Here is a 13,346-nt window from a genome sequence, read left to right as displayed (position 1 = left end):
GTGCTGAGTTTGAGATGCCAGTAAGAGGGAGTGGGATATGAGTTGGTTGGTCAGGGCTGGAGATGGAAAATTTTGCAGTCATCAGCATACAGGTATTACTGAATATAAATCACACTCTTTTCTGTGTAGACAGAAAAGAGCATCATGGACTATGGCCTGGGGCCTTCAACAACCAGGAAAAAGAGAAGCCCAGAAAAGAGACAGAGGAGTGGCCAGTGAAATGAGGAAGATCAGAAAAGCCTGATGTCCAGGAAGCCAAGTGAAGAAAGTAGATTCTGTGTGATCACAACCACATGTCAACTCCTGAGCCTCAGTTTTCTCATCCATGAAATGGTGAGAGTAACAACTGCCCACTTCATGGTGTTGTTAGGATTGAGGCAATGTATGTAAAGCAGTTAACACTTGTGTCTGACTGGTATATAGGAAACTCTCAGCCTATGGTAGCATTGTTATTATTTCCTCCACTTCAGAGTAGGCTGCCACAGCCCTCAGCTTCCCCATCCACATAAGTGACAGCACCTCCATGAGTCCTTCTCAGAAATGAGGTGTCCCTGCTCACTCAGGCAACCAGATGGGCCTGACGAGTGGCCTCTGGGTCAAATTTGAACCAAGTGACTTCAGTGCCTAAACCTCTCACCCACACAGCTTCCAGCCCTTACTTGCAAATCAACAAGTGGTAAATAAAGGTTTTAGAGCCAGAGTTCTGCCTCTGCCTCTCACCAGCTGTGGGATCCTAAGCAAGCTTCTTAACCTTCCTGAGCCTTGAATTCTATCTGTAAAATGGGAACAATTCCTACTTCATGACATTGTGTCCAGGCCCGCGCGGACTGTAAATAAAGCCGGCTGATCTCCTCCTGCATGGCGGCGTGGGAGTCACTGGGGCTCTTTGACACCCTCCCACGCATCCCCACAACCTAGCTGGGCAGGTCTCTGGGATCCCCTAACCTGCGCTGTAGGACAGTGAGCTCAGAGAGGTGGAGACTCGTCCACTTTCTTTTCCGCAGGGCGCCGGATGAGCCGCGCCTAGTTGCTGGGCCCCCACCTCGGTAGAGGGGCCTAGCTCGGCCAAGGGAGGGGGTTCCGAACGTCCCAGAGACTCCCTCTTCCGCTGTCCTACCTCCGGCTGGGCGTCGAAGCCGTTTGCTGGGCAACCCTTCTCCGCCCCTCTTCCTGACCCTCCCCCCAGGTCTACCGAGGTCCACCGTCAGGAAAGCCGCCGCGGCCCCCGACCCCTCAAGACCACGACCAGTCTGCTCTGTTCTCCTCCCTCCTCTCTGACGCCGCACTGCAGGCCCAGGCGCATAACCCAGCCCTTCAGCACCGCAGGAAGTGGCGGCTCCTCTCGGGGGCAGCTCGGAGGAAGAGGAGGAGGAGGAGGAAGCGTGGCTTAGTAGGGACCGAAGCCCCATGGGGCAGGCTGCGGAGGAGGGCGGCGTGAGGACCTCAGAGCTCAGCTCCAAGGCTGCGGGCTGCCAACTGCCGCCCCGAACGGCTCCGCCCCTGCGGCCCACCCTCCACAGGCCCCGCCCCGCAGCTCGGCCCCGCCCCATACCGGCCCCGCCCCCAGCTCCTGTCCCGAAAACGCGGCTCCTATGGGCGGCCCTGCCCCCGCTCCGCCGGCGGCCTCGGCCTCGGCCTCGGCCCCGCCCCCGTCCGCGCCAGCCCCTAGTCTGCACTTTGCTTGCTGGGCTGCTGAGTCGGCCAGAGTCTGAGTTCCGCCGCCTGCCCGCCGGCGCCGCTCCCTCGCCCCCTCCCCCGATCCCTCCCCCAATCGCAGTCTTGTGGCAGTGTCTGGCCGGAGGCCCGCGGGCGGGCCGCCCTCCCCGCGGTAGCCCACCCCCCTTCTTAAAGCGGCGGCGGGAAGATGAGGTTTCGGGAGCCGCTCTTGGGCGGCAGCGCCGCGATGCCGGGCGCGTCCCTGCAACGGGCCTGCCGCCTGCTCGTGGCTGTCTGCGCGCTGCATCTTGGCGTCACCCTCGTCTACTACCTGGTCGGCCGCGACCTGAGCCGCTTGCCTCAGCTGGTCGGAGTCCCCACACCGCTGCAGGGCAGCTCTAACGGCGCCGCCGCCATCGGGCAGCCCTCTGGGGAGCTCCAGCCCCGAGGGGCCGCACCGCCACCGCCTTCGCGCACCTCTTCCAAGGCGCGCTTGGGTGGCGCCTCCAACCCCGACGCGGACTCTCGCCCCGGCCCCGGCCCCGGCCTCGGGAGCAACTTGACTTCGGCCCCAGTGCCCCCCGCCACAGCACTGTCGCTGCCCGCATGCCCTGAGGAGTCCCCGCTGCTCGGTAAGGTACCATGCGCGTTCGCCCATGCCCTCTTCCTCGACAGCCAGTCAGTCTCCCTATTCCGGATCAGAGCCCCTAATCCCAAACAGGTTCCGGGCTGGATGGGGGTGAGAGGTTGGGAGGTGAGTCCCTTCGGATTCATGCTGGAGACTGGGTCGGGGACGGTTTAAGTAAGCCGTAGCCACCGCCACCCACCCACCCCCGATCCCAGAACCAGAGAAGGCCTTGGAGACTTCCCTGCTCTGGCCCAAGCCTCAAGAAGTTTTGGGAGTTTGAGTCTGCTTAGAACTCGGAGCAGCCTTCGCTCTGCTAACTCTGGTAGGGACTACGAGGCAGCTCAGAGTAACCCGCTCTCTCTAGTTTGGAACGCTGATGATGAGGCCTCCAGGAGGGAAGGGAGCAGACCTCCCAGGTCACATCTCCTGTCTTCACATAGAACCACTGTCTCCTGAGTGTGGGTTAACCCTTTTCCTAAGCTTTTGGGCAAGTGACTTGTCCCTAAACCTCTGGTTTTTTATCTATTAAATGGGAATAATAAGTGGTACCTGTTTGAGGGGGGTGTTTTGGAAGATTAGACCAAACAGTGTAAACAAGCATTTACAAGGATGAGGGTAACCCCTCAGTAAATTGTCACTATTGTGTTCAGTTCCTCCTCTGCTTAGATCCCTGCCCTGGGGCCCTCCTACCCTGCTTCCTGCCCTTGTAGCTTCCCAAGAGTAGGGCCCTCCCAGGGGCCGAGGGTATTTGTACCAGTATAATGTGTGTACCCTGGGGGCTGGAGGGCTAAAATATAATCAGTTAGCACCAAGTTGTCCCTTACTGATAGCAGCAGCCTGGAGTCTCAGGTATCTTGCCCAGATGTTTTGAACCGGAACTCCAGCCTCTGTTTCAGCACAAGCAGAGAGCTTGGGTCGGTGGGTTTGCATTCCTTATGTCACGAGGAGGCTGAGCCCATGCCCACCGGGACCTCCCCTTGACCTGTAATCCACAGGCAGTCAGGCCCAAGGCAGCCACAGGTTGCTCCCAAGGTTACCAGACAGGTGGCTGCTCAGTTTCAATGCCAGGGTGTAGAGAATGTTGTTCTGAGTGAGGGGCCCTGGCAGGAGAGCAGGCATCCTGCCAGTGGGAACTCTGTCACTTTTTCACAGAGCCCAGACAGAGCAGGCCTCCTACCCACTCTTGCTCAATTTCTCCAATAATTACTTCAATATTTTCATATCAAGTTTGGGAGGATGCTCCTGGAACTGGTCAGACATGAATTGTGGTAATAAAGGGGACTTTTTTTTTTTTTAAAGCAGAAACTTGAATTCTTTTGGACTTGATGGTTAGTCTGGGAAGCAGACTGGTCCTGTAAAATGAAATGGAATCTTTGCCATACTGCTAAGTGTCTGACCTCAGGCATGTTAGAACTCAGACTCTGAGTTCCTCAGAGTCTCTTTCTCTTGTGTAAAATGGGGTTGTCCATGCTTAACTCACAGAGTTATTTTCAGGACTAAATGAGATTGTGTATGTTAAGTACATGGCAAATAGGACCTGGGACTTGAAGTTTCATTTTTCTCAGACTCTGGAGATGGCTGTGAACAGCAGAGAAGGAGGAAGAGGGTTGGTGAGTTCTCAGACCCCAGAGAGGCCAGATTTTGATCTTTTGTTTTTAATTGTTGCCTGGATATTATGTAGAAGGAAAGAGAAATTAATTAGCAAGTTAAAGGAAAGTACCCCAAAGTTCATTAGATTGGTGTTTGAGGTGTAGGATCTTCTCAATGAATCATGAGAGGCAGTGGTGACCCACCTTGGTGTTGCCCAGTGACTGGGTGACGAGTTACTGCTGTTTCTGCGTTGACTCTGAAGTGGCGGCACGAACAGACTTCCTGAGAGATACAGTTTTGGAGGGTAAGGGGAGAGGCCCTAGGCTTTCTGTAGCTTGTCCGCCTTTGTGTGACATGCATGGGACCGTGATGTTTCAGCTGCTGCGGAGGTAGCCCCGGAAGGTGAGGGTGGAGTGTTTTTCTTCACTTTTATTGAGCCCTTGGGTTTGAGGTTTGGGTGCTCTCTAAGTGGAGGCTCCTGGGTAGAAGAGAGCCTTGAGAAAGCTGAAAGTCTCCCGGGGAGTGTGTGGGCTGGGGGAGTCAAGCCCATCTGTTCAGCTGGGCAGGTGTCAGCCAAAGCCATTACGTGTTGGTTTCGAGGTTGGTGGGAGAAAGCATCCGTGGGGTTTAAAGCTGTGGCTTTTTCACTACTTGCAGTTCCTTTCCACAACTGGGCTGTACTTTCTGGTGTCCAAGGGTCTATGCCAGATGCTGTGATCCCTCCGGGCTGGTAGGTGGTGGGTAACGGGCATGCCCTTCCCTGCAGGAGCCAGGCACCAGACTGGGCTGCCGACGGGTCACTGTTGGATCTGTCCTGGGTTGTTAGAGCCTCAGGATAGACTTCAGATAGACTTGGGTTTGAATCCTGCCTGTGTCTATACTGTGCATTAGGGCAGGTTGCAGTGTTTGAAGCCATAGTAGGCTCTGCCCCGGGACACCTGCTGGGCTGCTGTGAGGCTTTCAGGAGTGAGGGCTGCAGGGGAAAGATGGGTCTTTCCTGAGGATTCCTGCAAGTTCCCCAGGGAGTTCTCCCGGGGAGTCCAGGCCTGTAGGCGCTGTTGTCTTGGCCCTTGGGCTGTGCGGCATCTCACTGACCATGGCAGTGAGGCTCCCCTTCTGGCAGCCTGGGTGTTTGCCTGAGATGTAGTCAGCCTGGGAGGAGCAGCAGCCTTGCGTTGAGTTACTTTTCCCGGAATGAATGTTTATCTGTGCTTAGATTTGGCGGCAGCTCCACGTGACTTGACTAGCACTGGCGCTGCCCGCCCAGAGAGGGGCTGGCTGGGGGCGGGGCGGGGTCAGTAGCTCAGGTAGGACTGGTTAGGGGAGGCTGGGCTGACCTGGACAGTTGGTACAGTCTATGGGTGGGAGGCGGGTGGTGGTGAGTATAAGACTGCCTAAACCTGAGGCCGCTCTTGCCCAGCTATGCTTTGAAGAGAGCCTCTTCCTTTGTTCAGAAAAGGACTCTGATCTAGAGGTGGACACCAGAGAGTCACGGGCACTAGAGAGTCATGGGCACCTGGGCCAGCAAACAGCCACAGGTAGCCAGGGCCCTGGGAGAGCACTTATCCATGAGCCGTTTTCCCCAGGTTTCATGGGGGGTGTCAGCCGAGCCTCTGCCATGGTTTGTACCCTTGGCAAGACAGAGCACTTGCTGGGTGTCTGCCGGGCTCTCGGCTGTCAGGTGTTTCTCCACCAGCACACTGTTCCCGCTTCTCCCCCTTCCCCCATATGCACGCATGTGGACACAAGCACGCTGCCTGGGACATAGTGTACTTTGAGGACATCTGTCTTGGCCTCAGCTCCGGAAGGGGCTCTCTCTCTTCTTTGGGATGAGTCCTAGAGCCTCATCACCTTCTGGCTTGCGGTGGAGCCTCATCCTGGGGGTTGGGGAGGCACCAGGAGCCTCCCCTGTGTCCAGATCTTTAAGCTTTGGGACGTTAGGTAACTAGTTTTTTAAACCAGTTTTGTCCTGTTGCTTTTCCTGGGGAAGATAATTTCTTGACCTACACACTGACATGCCTTCTTGTCTAACAGTCTGAGGTGGAGAAATACCCTCCATGACTATTTGGCTCACTTTTTTCCACTCAGCCTGATGGTCGCAGAAGTGTCTCCTGCCTGTTGTAATTTGTCCCAGACTCTGAGCAAGCACGGGGGCCTCCACCTGATGAACCAGGTGCAAGTTCCTTGGGTTACAAGTTGCAAGAGCCACATGTGAGATTGGACTCAAACCGCAGCATCTTGGAACCACAGCATCCCAGGATGGGTCTCTGCAGTTCCCTGGCCCCCATCCCACATTGTGCTAGAGGGGAAGGGTCTTGCCTCAGGCCATACAGCCAGGCAGTAGCCAGCTGGGGCTGGAAAAACCAGGTCTCCTTTTTCCCAGTCTAATGCTTTTCCTTAAAGTTATTGCCCAGCAGACACTTAGTGCAGAGGCTCAGGGTGGCCTAATGTGGCACTGAGTTTGGGAAGATCCCTGCTAGGTGTGTCTGTGGGTCCATCTGAGAGGTCTGATAAGGTGACAGCTTTCCTGGATTCAACAATATGCCTGTCCTAGTCTGGGCGCTAGAGCTACAGAGAGGGAGATGACAAAATGCCTTCTCTTTTGGAACTCACAGTTTAGGCAGAGGAGGCATAATTAAACCATGCCGATGTCATTTAGGGAAGCCAGAGTGTGTGTGTGTGTGTGTGTGTGTGTGTGTGTATGTTTAGTCTCTGCCTCCCTAGCCATCCCCTTCCCTTCTTTTCTTCCTTCTTTCTTTCCCTTATTCAGAAACCCAGAGTTGGTGTTAAAGTTCTCCAGTTCCGGTTTTATCTGATTGTGTGAAAATGTTCCTCTAATTTCTGAAGCCGTGCATTAGCTCTGGGGGTAATCTTTAACTTGCTGCTTTATAATGGCTATAATGATACATCAGCAGCCATATGGTTGGGTATTACGGTCTTTGGATAGCAGCAGAGTAGGGGTTTCCAGGCTGGGGCTAGACTAATTTATGGTTTGGGAAAGACGGGACAGTTAATGCCCAGGTAGTCCCAGCCCTTCCGTGGATTCCACCCTGGGGACCTTCCAGACTTTGGGGGCAGGGCCAGGAGGCTCATACCCTTCGGGCTCAGCTGGGCTCTGGATGTGTGTGAAAGGGGCCCAGGCATCCTGGGGCCAAGCCAAACCTGGTGATTTCTTCACTGACTGTTTACCCAGTGCCTCCTATGCCTTATTCCCTCCTCAGTGTTCCTTGCCTGTACTTGATAAGAAGCAGAGACTGAAATTCTGCTTGAATCCGTGTCCACCTGGAAATTCCAGTTATTCTTATCTGGTTAAGCAGCAGTCCAGTTGTTTTAGGACAGATAGTCTAACTCCCTTGAGGGCTTCCGCTGTGGCCATTTTACCTTTGCCTCTGGTACTGCCCATGTGGCCCAGGTGATGAGGTCACTGTAAGACAGACCCTGACTCCTGGGGAGTTAGCAAGGCATGAGATTGGATTCGGTGATCTCCACAGGGTCCCTCCTGTCCCTTAACTTGGCGAGGGATCCTGAGAGCCAGACTGTGGCTGTGATTGCAAAAGTCTCAGTTGTGAGGCCCTCTGTGTTTACCTGGGCCTACGCAGGTCGCCGGCTTGGGGGAGAGATCTTGGATACTTTTCTAAAGGTCAGAGACCTCCAGGTTGGAAGGTTGTGGTGGCTTGGCGGGTAGGGGACAGGGTCTGGCGGGGAGCTGGTTCTGGGAGAACGTGGCCTAAGGGGATTCGTCCTTAGGAGGCAGAAGGGCTGAGTCACACTCTCAGTGTTTCAGGTTCTACTTTTCAGCCTGGCTCAGCCCGCCCCTTCCTTGCACAAATGAAGGCCAGGGGCTGTATTACTGGCTGTTGCTGAATTCTTGGGCAGTGATTTTAATGTCTGGTCTGGGTGTGTAATGTAGCTGCTTCTCTTTCCCCCTGCCGCCTCTCCAAGCCCCTCACAAAGCCCTGAGAGAGAGGAGGAGGATTTGTCTCCCTGGGATGCCAGGGAGGCCAGGGTTGTGGGTCTTTGCTTTTGCCTGTTTTTTTAAGGAGTGGGTAATCTCTTCCTCCTTTTTGTAAAAAGTAATGCAGGCTCATTGAAAACCGTTTGAGAAGTTAAAAGAGGTTGAAAAGCACATCTATATTCCTATCACCTAGAGGACGCATGTTGGCAAATTTCCTGCTAGCCTTTTTTCTTGTACATGTTTCAGAATTTAGTTGATATCTTTATAAATGGATAGATAGATTGGTATAGTTAGATATCGATATAGATAGCCTGGTGTCCAGGATTTTTCCCTTAAGATTCTGTCACAGGCTTGGTCCTACACCTTTAAAAACAACAAAGTGTATAACTTTTATTATTCAGCTGTTGCCGAACACATACAGATAGTTTTTGTTTTCTTGTTAGTGGTCCAGTGAGGCTCACGCCTAAAGCTTTAGGTACTTTTTGGATTGTTTCCGTAGTAGAGTTTTTTAAAAAGGAAGAAAAGGGATGAATGCTTTTTGAGAAGGGCTTGGTTTTTAAACCAGTCTTACTAAAGGATAGACTCATTGAAAATTTCAGGTTTGCTTAGTGGTGGCAGATGAACATCATTTATTGCTGAATAAAAGATGTGTCTAGAATTCTGATTAAAAACTAGGTGCAGGGGCTTCCCTGGTGGTGCAGTGGTTTCCCTGGTGGCGCAGTGGTTGGGAGTTCGCCTGCCGACGTGGGGGGCGCAGGTTTGTGCCCCGGTCTGGGGGGATCCCACGTGCCGCGGGGCGGCTGGGCCCCTGAGCCATGGCCGCTGAGCCTGTGCGTCTGGAGCCTGTGCTCTGCAACGGGAGAGGCCGCGACGGTGAGAGGCCTGCATACTGCAAAAAAAAAAAAAAAAAAAAAAACTAGGTGCAGGAAGCGCTTGGGGCAGGGGCAGAGGGCCAGGCTGCAGGACGGACTGTGCAGCGGGGGTGATGCCTTAGGAGTCAGCTTCCTCAGCTTCCCCATGGCCCTGGGGCCATGGCGCTGGGTGAGCACCAGTGCTAACCCAGTGCTGGTGATGTGACTGAGATGTGACCGTGTCCACAGGAGGTGTGGGAACAAGCTAGCAAACCAGGTTCTGAAACATACAGCACAGTTCTCCTACCTCCAGAGGGTCCGGAGATCTGGAGAAGGGCCAGGAGGTGAGAACCTGTAGGTTTCTGGGAATTCCTTTCAGGAGAAGCCTCAGAGACCAGCAGAGCTGGCACTCAGGCTCTTCACAAGGCACCTGTTTTGAAGTTATGCCACTTTGTCCTCACTGGAGCTAAATTCCCCTCTTCTGAGGGGCACTTTGGATTTGGGACTCTGCCGAGGGTCACTGGCCCAGAGGCTGTGGGTCAAGGGGGAGGCTGGACTGTGGGAAGGGGCAGGGTATGTCAGACCAGCGTGACCAGTAGGGTGTGAGGTCAGGCTCCTTCCTGCCTCACCACGTGGGTCTCCAGGTCCTGGGGAGGGGCCCTGGCAGGGGTTTCAGTAACTACCTGGCCTCATAACAGGTTGCATTCTGAAAATGCCTTTAAACATTTCTTTAAAAGTTTCTTCCTGTTTTGCATAATGTCCTTTTGCCTTTGACGTTCCTGAAACTGAACTGCAGGGCTGTCGTTGTGTTTCAGGACACCACCAGCTTGAAAAAACAGGAAAGGACTCCCAGTTAGGGTGGACCTAGGGAAACTGGTATTTGCAATATAGGAACTCAGACACTTGGCATGGAGGTGTTAGGTAGCTCCTGTCATTCAGATGATTGCTTCAGGCAGCCTGGGCAGGGTGCCCCCCTGGCTGAGAATGGGTAGACTTGAATCTTCCCTCCAAAGTCAGAAGGGCACTCGCCCCTGAGGAAGAGGATGAATGGGGACTCATTTGCTCATTCAGCAAACTTTTCTTGGTAACTACGCTATATGAAGCATAGGAGACAGACATGACCAAGGGCTGGCGCCCACTCTCGGGGAGCCCCTCAGCGGTGGGCAGATCCTGGCAAAGAGAGGACGAAGCGTGGGTATTCCCAGGGCACTAAGGAGGTACAGGGAGCTGGATGGGTGGTCTGGGCCAGGGCCAGAGTCAAAATGAAGGGCCTTTCTTCCAAGCACTGATTTTTAGCATCCCTGTCTCTCAGCATGTTTGAACAGTCTCCCTGGTTGGGAGGGGCAGGGGTCTACTGCCTGTCATTTCCTCTAGTTGCTGTTACATGGGGGGACTGCCATAACAGAAGTCCCAGCTGTTGCATGCAGTTGCCGGCAGGGCAGGAGAGGACAGGAAGTAGAGGCGGCATGAAGGAAAGATGATAAAAGAGAGAGATGGTGTAGCTGGGACTGTGCTGGACGAGGGAAGGCCGAGGATAGCTAGACTGAGGGACCAAAGGGAGGAAGGAGAAGGGAAGAGGTCAGAAGGAGGTGCTTGTGGTCTGCAGAGCATGGGGGCGAGCCTTGAGGGCCTCTGGAGCGAGGATTCTGAATTCTGGTTCTAGCTCATTATATCATTTAGGGCAAACCCCGACTGCCTTGGTCCCTTCTCCCCTCTCTGAAGTTTGAGTCATGCTAAACCTGTTGGTCTTTAGTGCCCTTCCTCTTGTTCCTCCTGGAGTCTAGGCTGGGGTGGAGGGAAATCCTGGTCATATCTGCAACGTTAAAGCCCTCTGAGAGTTCCTGTGAGGCTCGTTACCCACTACCCATTTCAGGGGTCTCGTGGTGAGGCTTCTGCTGAAGATTTTGTCATCTCTGTTTAAGCAGGCATAAAGATTTTTAGGTGGGTGACCTTTGAAATGGTGTGGGTAGTGTTTCTTTCTATCATGCTGACTAGCTGTGTGATTTGGGAAAGCTGTTATCCTCCCTGTGCCTCACTGCTCTCACCTGTAAAATGAGGATAATAAAAGTACCTCATAGATGTTGTGAAGTTAATAAGCACAAAAGGGCCTGAAACAGTGCCTAACACAGAATAAGCTCCAAATATATGTTGTCTTTTATTGGTAGTACTAATAGTTCTTATTCGTGAAGATTTTGGCATTTGCTTTGTAGGATTTCTTCTTCTTCCATTGAAAATGCAATGTCACCACATTAAATGTTGAAAAATGTATCATTTTACTCCCTACCATTGTAACAAAACATGCATCTATCACTGTAACAAAACTTGCCATTACTTTCCAAATGCATACATGTTTTACACTGTTGCAACCATAGTGTGAGCTATTTTGCCTTCTGCTATATTTGTTCAACATTATCTTATAAACTGTTATGTTGCTTATAATTATCAGAATTATCTTTAGTAGCTGCTGTCTAAAATCCTTATGGTTATTCCCTTAGCGCTCAACGTCACGTTTCACCGTCACAGATCATCTTGAACATCTTTGCTGCATGTATCTCCTTGCTTCAGTTGAATTATTTCCTGGGGATAAATTCCTAGAGGGGAATTTCCAGGCCAGAGGATATGGTCATCTTTAGGACACTGGTTCACACTGCCACTTTGCTTTCCTGGAGGGCTAGAATAATCCACAGGCCCTAAACTGTAAATTCCAGGGACAGGGGTATGGGCTTTTAAAGAGTGTAGATTCCAAGAGAGAGTCAGATTTATCTGGAGTTTCACCCTTATACTCTCAGCTCTCTGTGTGTGAGCGTGTGTGAAGTTCCCTGTGTAGGACACTGCACCTGCTCTGGGCATGAGGCTTTTCCTACAAGCCATTGCTTCTGGGCAGTTCCTGCTGAGGTTACTGGGTATCCACAAAGGAGCCTTACTGGTGGCTCTTTCTACACTTCACACCTTTGCCCAAAATGTTGATTTACACAGCATAAGGACCTTTCCTTCTTCCTTTATTTGTGGAGTCAAACCTGTAGATTGTGGAGAGATCCTAGCTTTAAAAGCCTGGCTTCAAAATGTTGTTGATCTAAAACTTTGCAGGTTGGTTGCTGGAAACACTGCATGCAGAACCCATGTTTGACTCTAATGGGTTAGCCTGGGCACCTGACCATTTACCCCATGCGGACGAACTCTGATCTGACAGCCCTGGTTTACGGGATCCAGACATGGGGCCCAAATGAAGAAAGGCCTTTAAATTATATTGGGTATAAATAAGTTGATCAGTAGCCCAAGGTCTGCAAGCATGAATTGCCGTTTCTGTCCCTGTAGCCACCCCCCATGCACATGCCTCTTTTTAGACACACAGGAGCCTGCTACTTGCATAAATGTAGGAATGGCTTTAGAGCTAGTGATTTCAGCGACCAAAGGTTTACAGACTCAATAGACGGAGTGCATTCAACCTGTGACAGCTGCTCTATTCATCTTGTAGCCCCTCCACGTGTCCTCTCTTCTGCTGCATTCCTCAGCAATCAGCTGTGACTTAACAGGGTACTCTCAGGGGTCCATTTGGAGCTAGGCCAGAGCTGCTGTCAAGAAGCATCTTGCTCCTGGGGGACCCAGGGCAAGAATTCCTTCCTGTGTAAAGTGGAGAGGTAATTCCTACCTCAGAGGTTTGATAAGAGGATTGGACGAGATGAGGTACTTGGTAATGGCAGTACTTTGTCTTTTGATCAATGCATCCCCTTGGGCAGCAAAGGTATACATTCAATACAGTAGACTGCAGGGTAAAAGTTTTTTCAAAGGAAGTTTTTTCCCCCGCTGCCCTGGGGCAGTGAAGAGGAGGAGGAAGAGGTCTGAGACTGTAACCACAGTTTAGGGACAGGATTTAGCCTAGAGCCATAGTTTGGTAGAGATATTGGCCTGGCTTATCTGAGCAGACCCCAGGCCACAAGGAGAAGCCTCCATCTTGTTGAATCCACAACACTGGGAACTTGGAGTGCAGGTTGCTGTGTCTTAGGCATGCCAGGATTCTGTGGTCGTCCAGAGCCTTCCCTTCTCCATGTGGCCATTGTTCGTCAGCGTCCTGGGGAGAGGCCATCACAGATTATATGTAGCTGAGTGGTCGGGGAGAGGAGCTGGAGGGAGCATTGGATATTTGATGGAGTCTCAGGGGGTAAGAAAAGGGCTGTGTTAAAAAAAAAAAAATGAGGGCTGGACATAGGTGGGCTTAGGCTGGGCTGCCCAGTGGCCTATACCGGTGTTGTTAGAAAACCTAAGACACAGGCCTGTAGATCACCTGTCTTTACTCTACCCAGGGGCTGGTGATGGAAGCCAGGATGCCAAGCCCTGAAGTTCAGTTTTGACATCAACCTACTGAGTGATCTGAAAGAAGTCACGTTCTCTCACTGGGCCTCACTTTGCGCATCTATAAAACGAGATGAGGGGGTTGGCCTGGATATTCTCTGGAGTCTCTTCCTGCCTGGGAATTCTGATGTAGCCTTGTACTCCTGCCTAATACAGCTTAATGTCTTGGCCGCAGGTGGGCCAGCCGTGTAGAGCTGGGTGACTGTCAGTGCACCCTGAGCCAGGATTGAGTCAGTTACTGGACAAATCCACACCCAGCTGACCCTTGCAGCAATTCCAGTTTCTAGGCCCCAAGTCACAAGTAAATTGGTCAGCT

At 52.4% G+C, this 13,346-nt stretch overlaps 1 protein-coding gene across 6 annotated transcripts in view; it reads left to right on the top strand.

Moving 5' to 3' along the window:
• Positions 1 to 1,729: 1,729 nt before the first annotated feature.
• The window catches only part of B4GALT1 (beta-1,4-galactosyltransferase 1), a 49,296-nt gene continuing 37,679 nt past the window's right edge, over positions 1,730 to 13,346 (top strand). For 5 of the 6 annotated variants that reach the window (XM_060301035.1, XM_060301033.1, XM_060301038.1 and 2 more), the window contains exon 1: positions 1,730 to 2,288. In XM_060301035.1, the coding sequence (XP_060157018.1) occupies positions 1,865 to 2,288 (424 nt within the window). In that variant the 5' untranslated portion in view covers positions 1,730 to 1,864. The remainder of the gene's footprint in view (positions 2,289 to 13,346) is intronic. The other variant, XM_030832682.3, reaches the window with a different exon arrangement.

Source organism: Globicephala melas, chromosome 6 (genome assembly GCF_963455315.2).
Source record: "Globicephala melas chromosome 6, mGloMel1.2, whole genome shotgun sequence".
NCBI classification, from domain to species: domain Eukaryota; kingdom Metazoa; phylum Chordata; class Mammalia; order Artiodactyla; family Delphinidae; genus Globicephala; species Globicephala melas.
The sequence above is the reverse complement of the archived record's forward strand: the minus strand, read 5'-3'. Positions and strand labels throughout refer to the sequence as shown.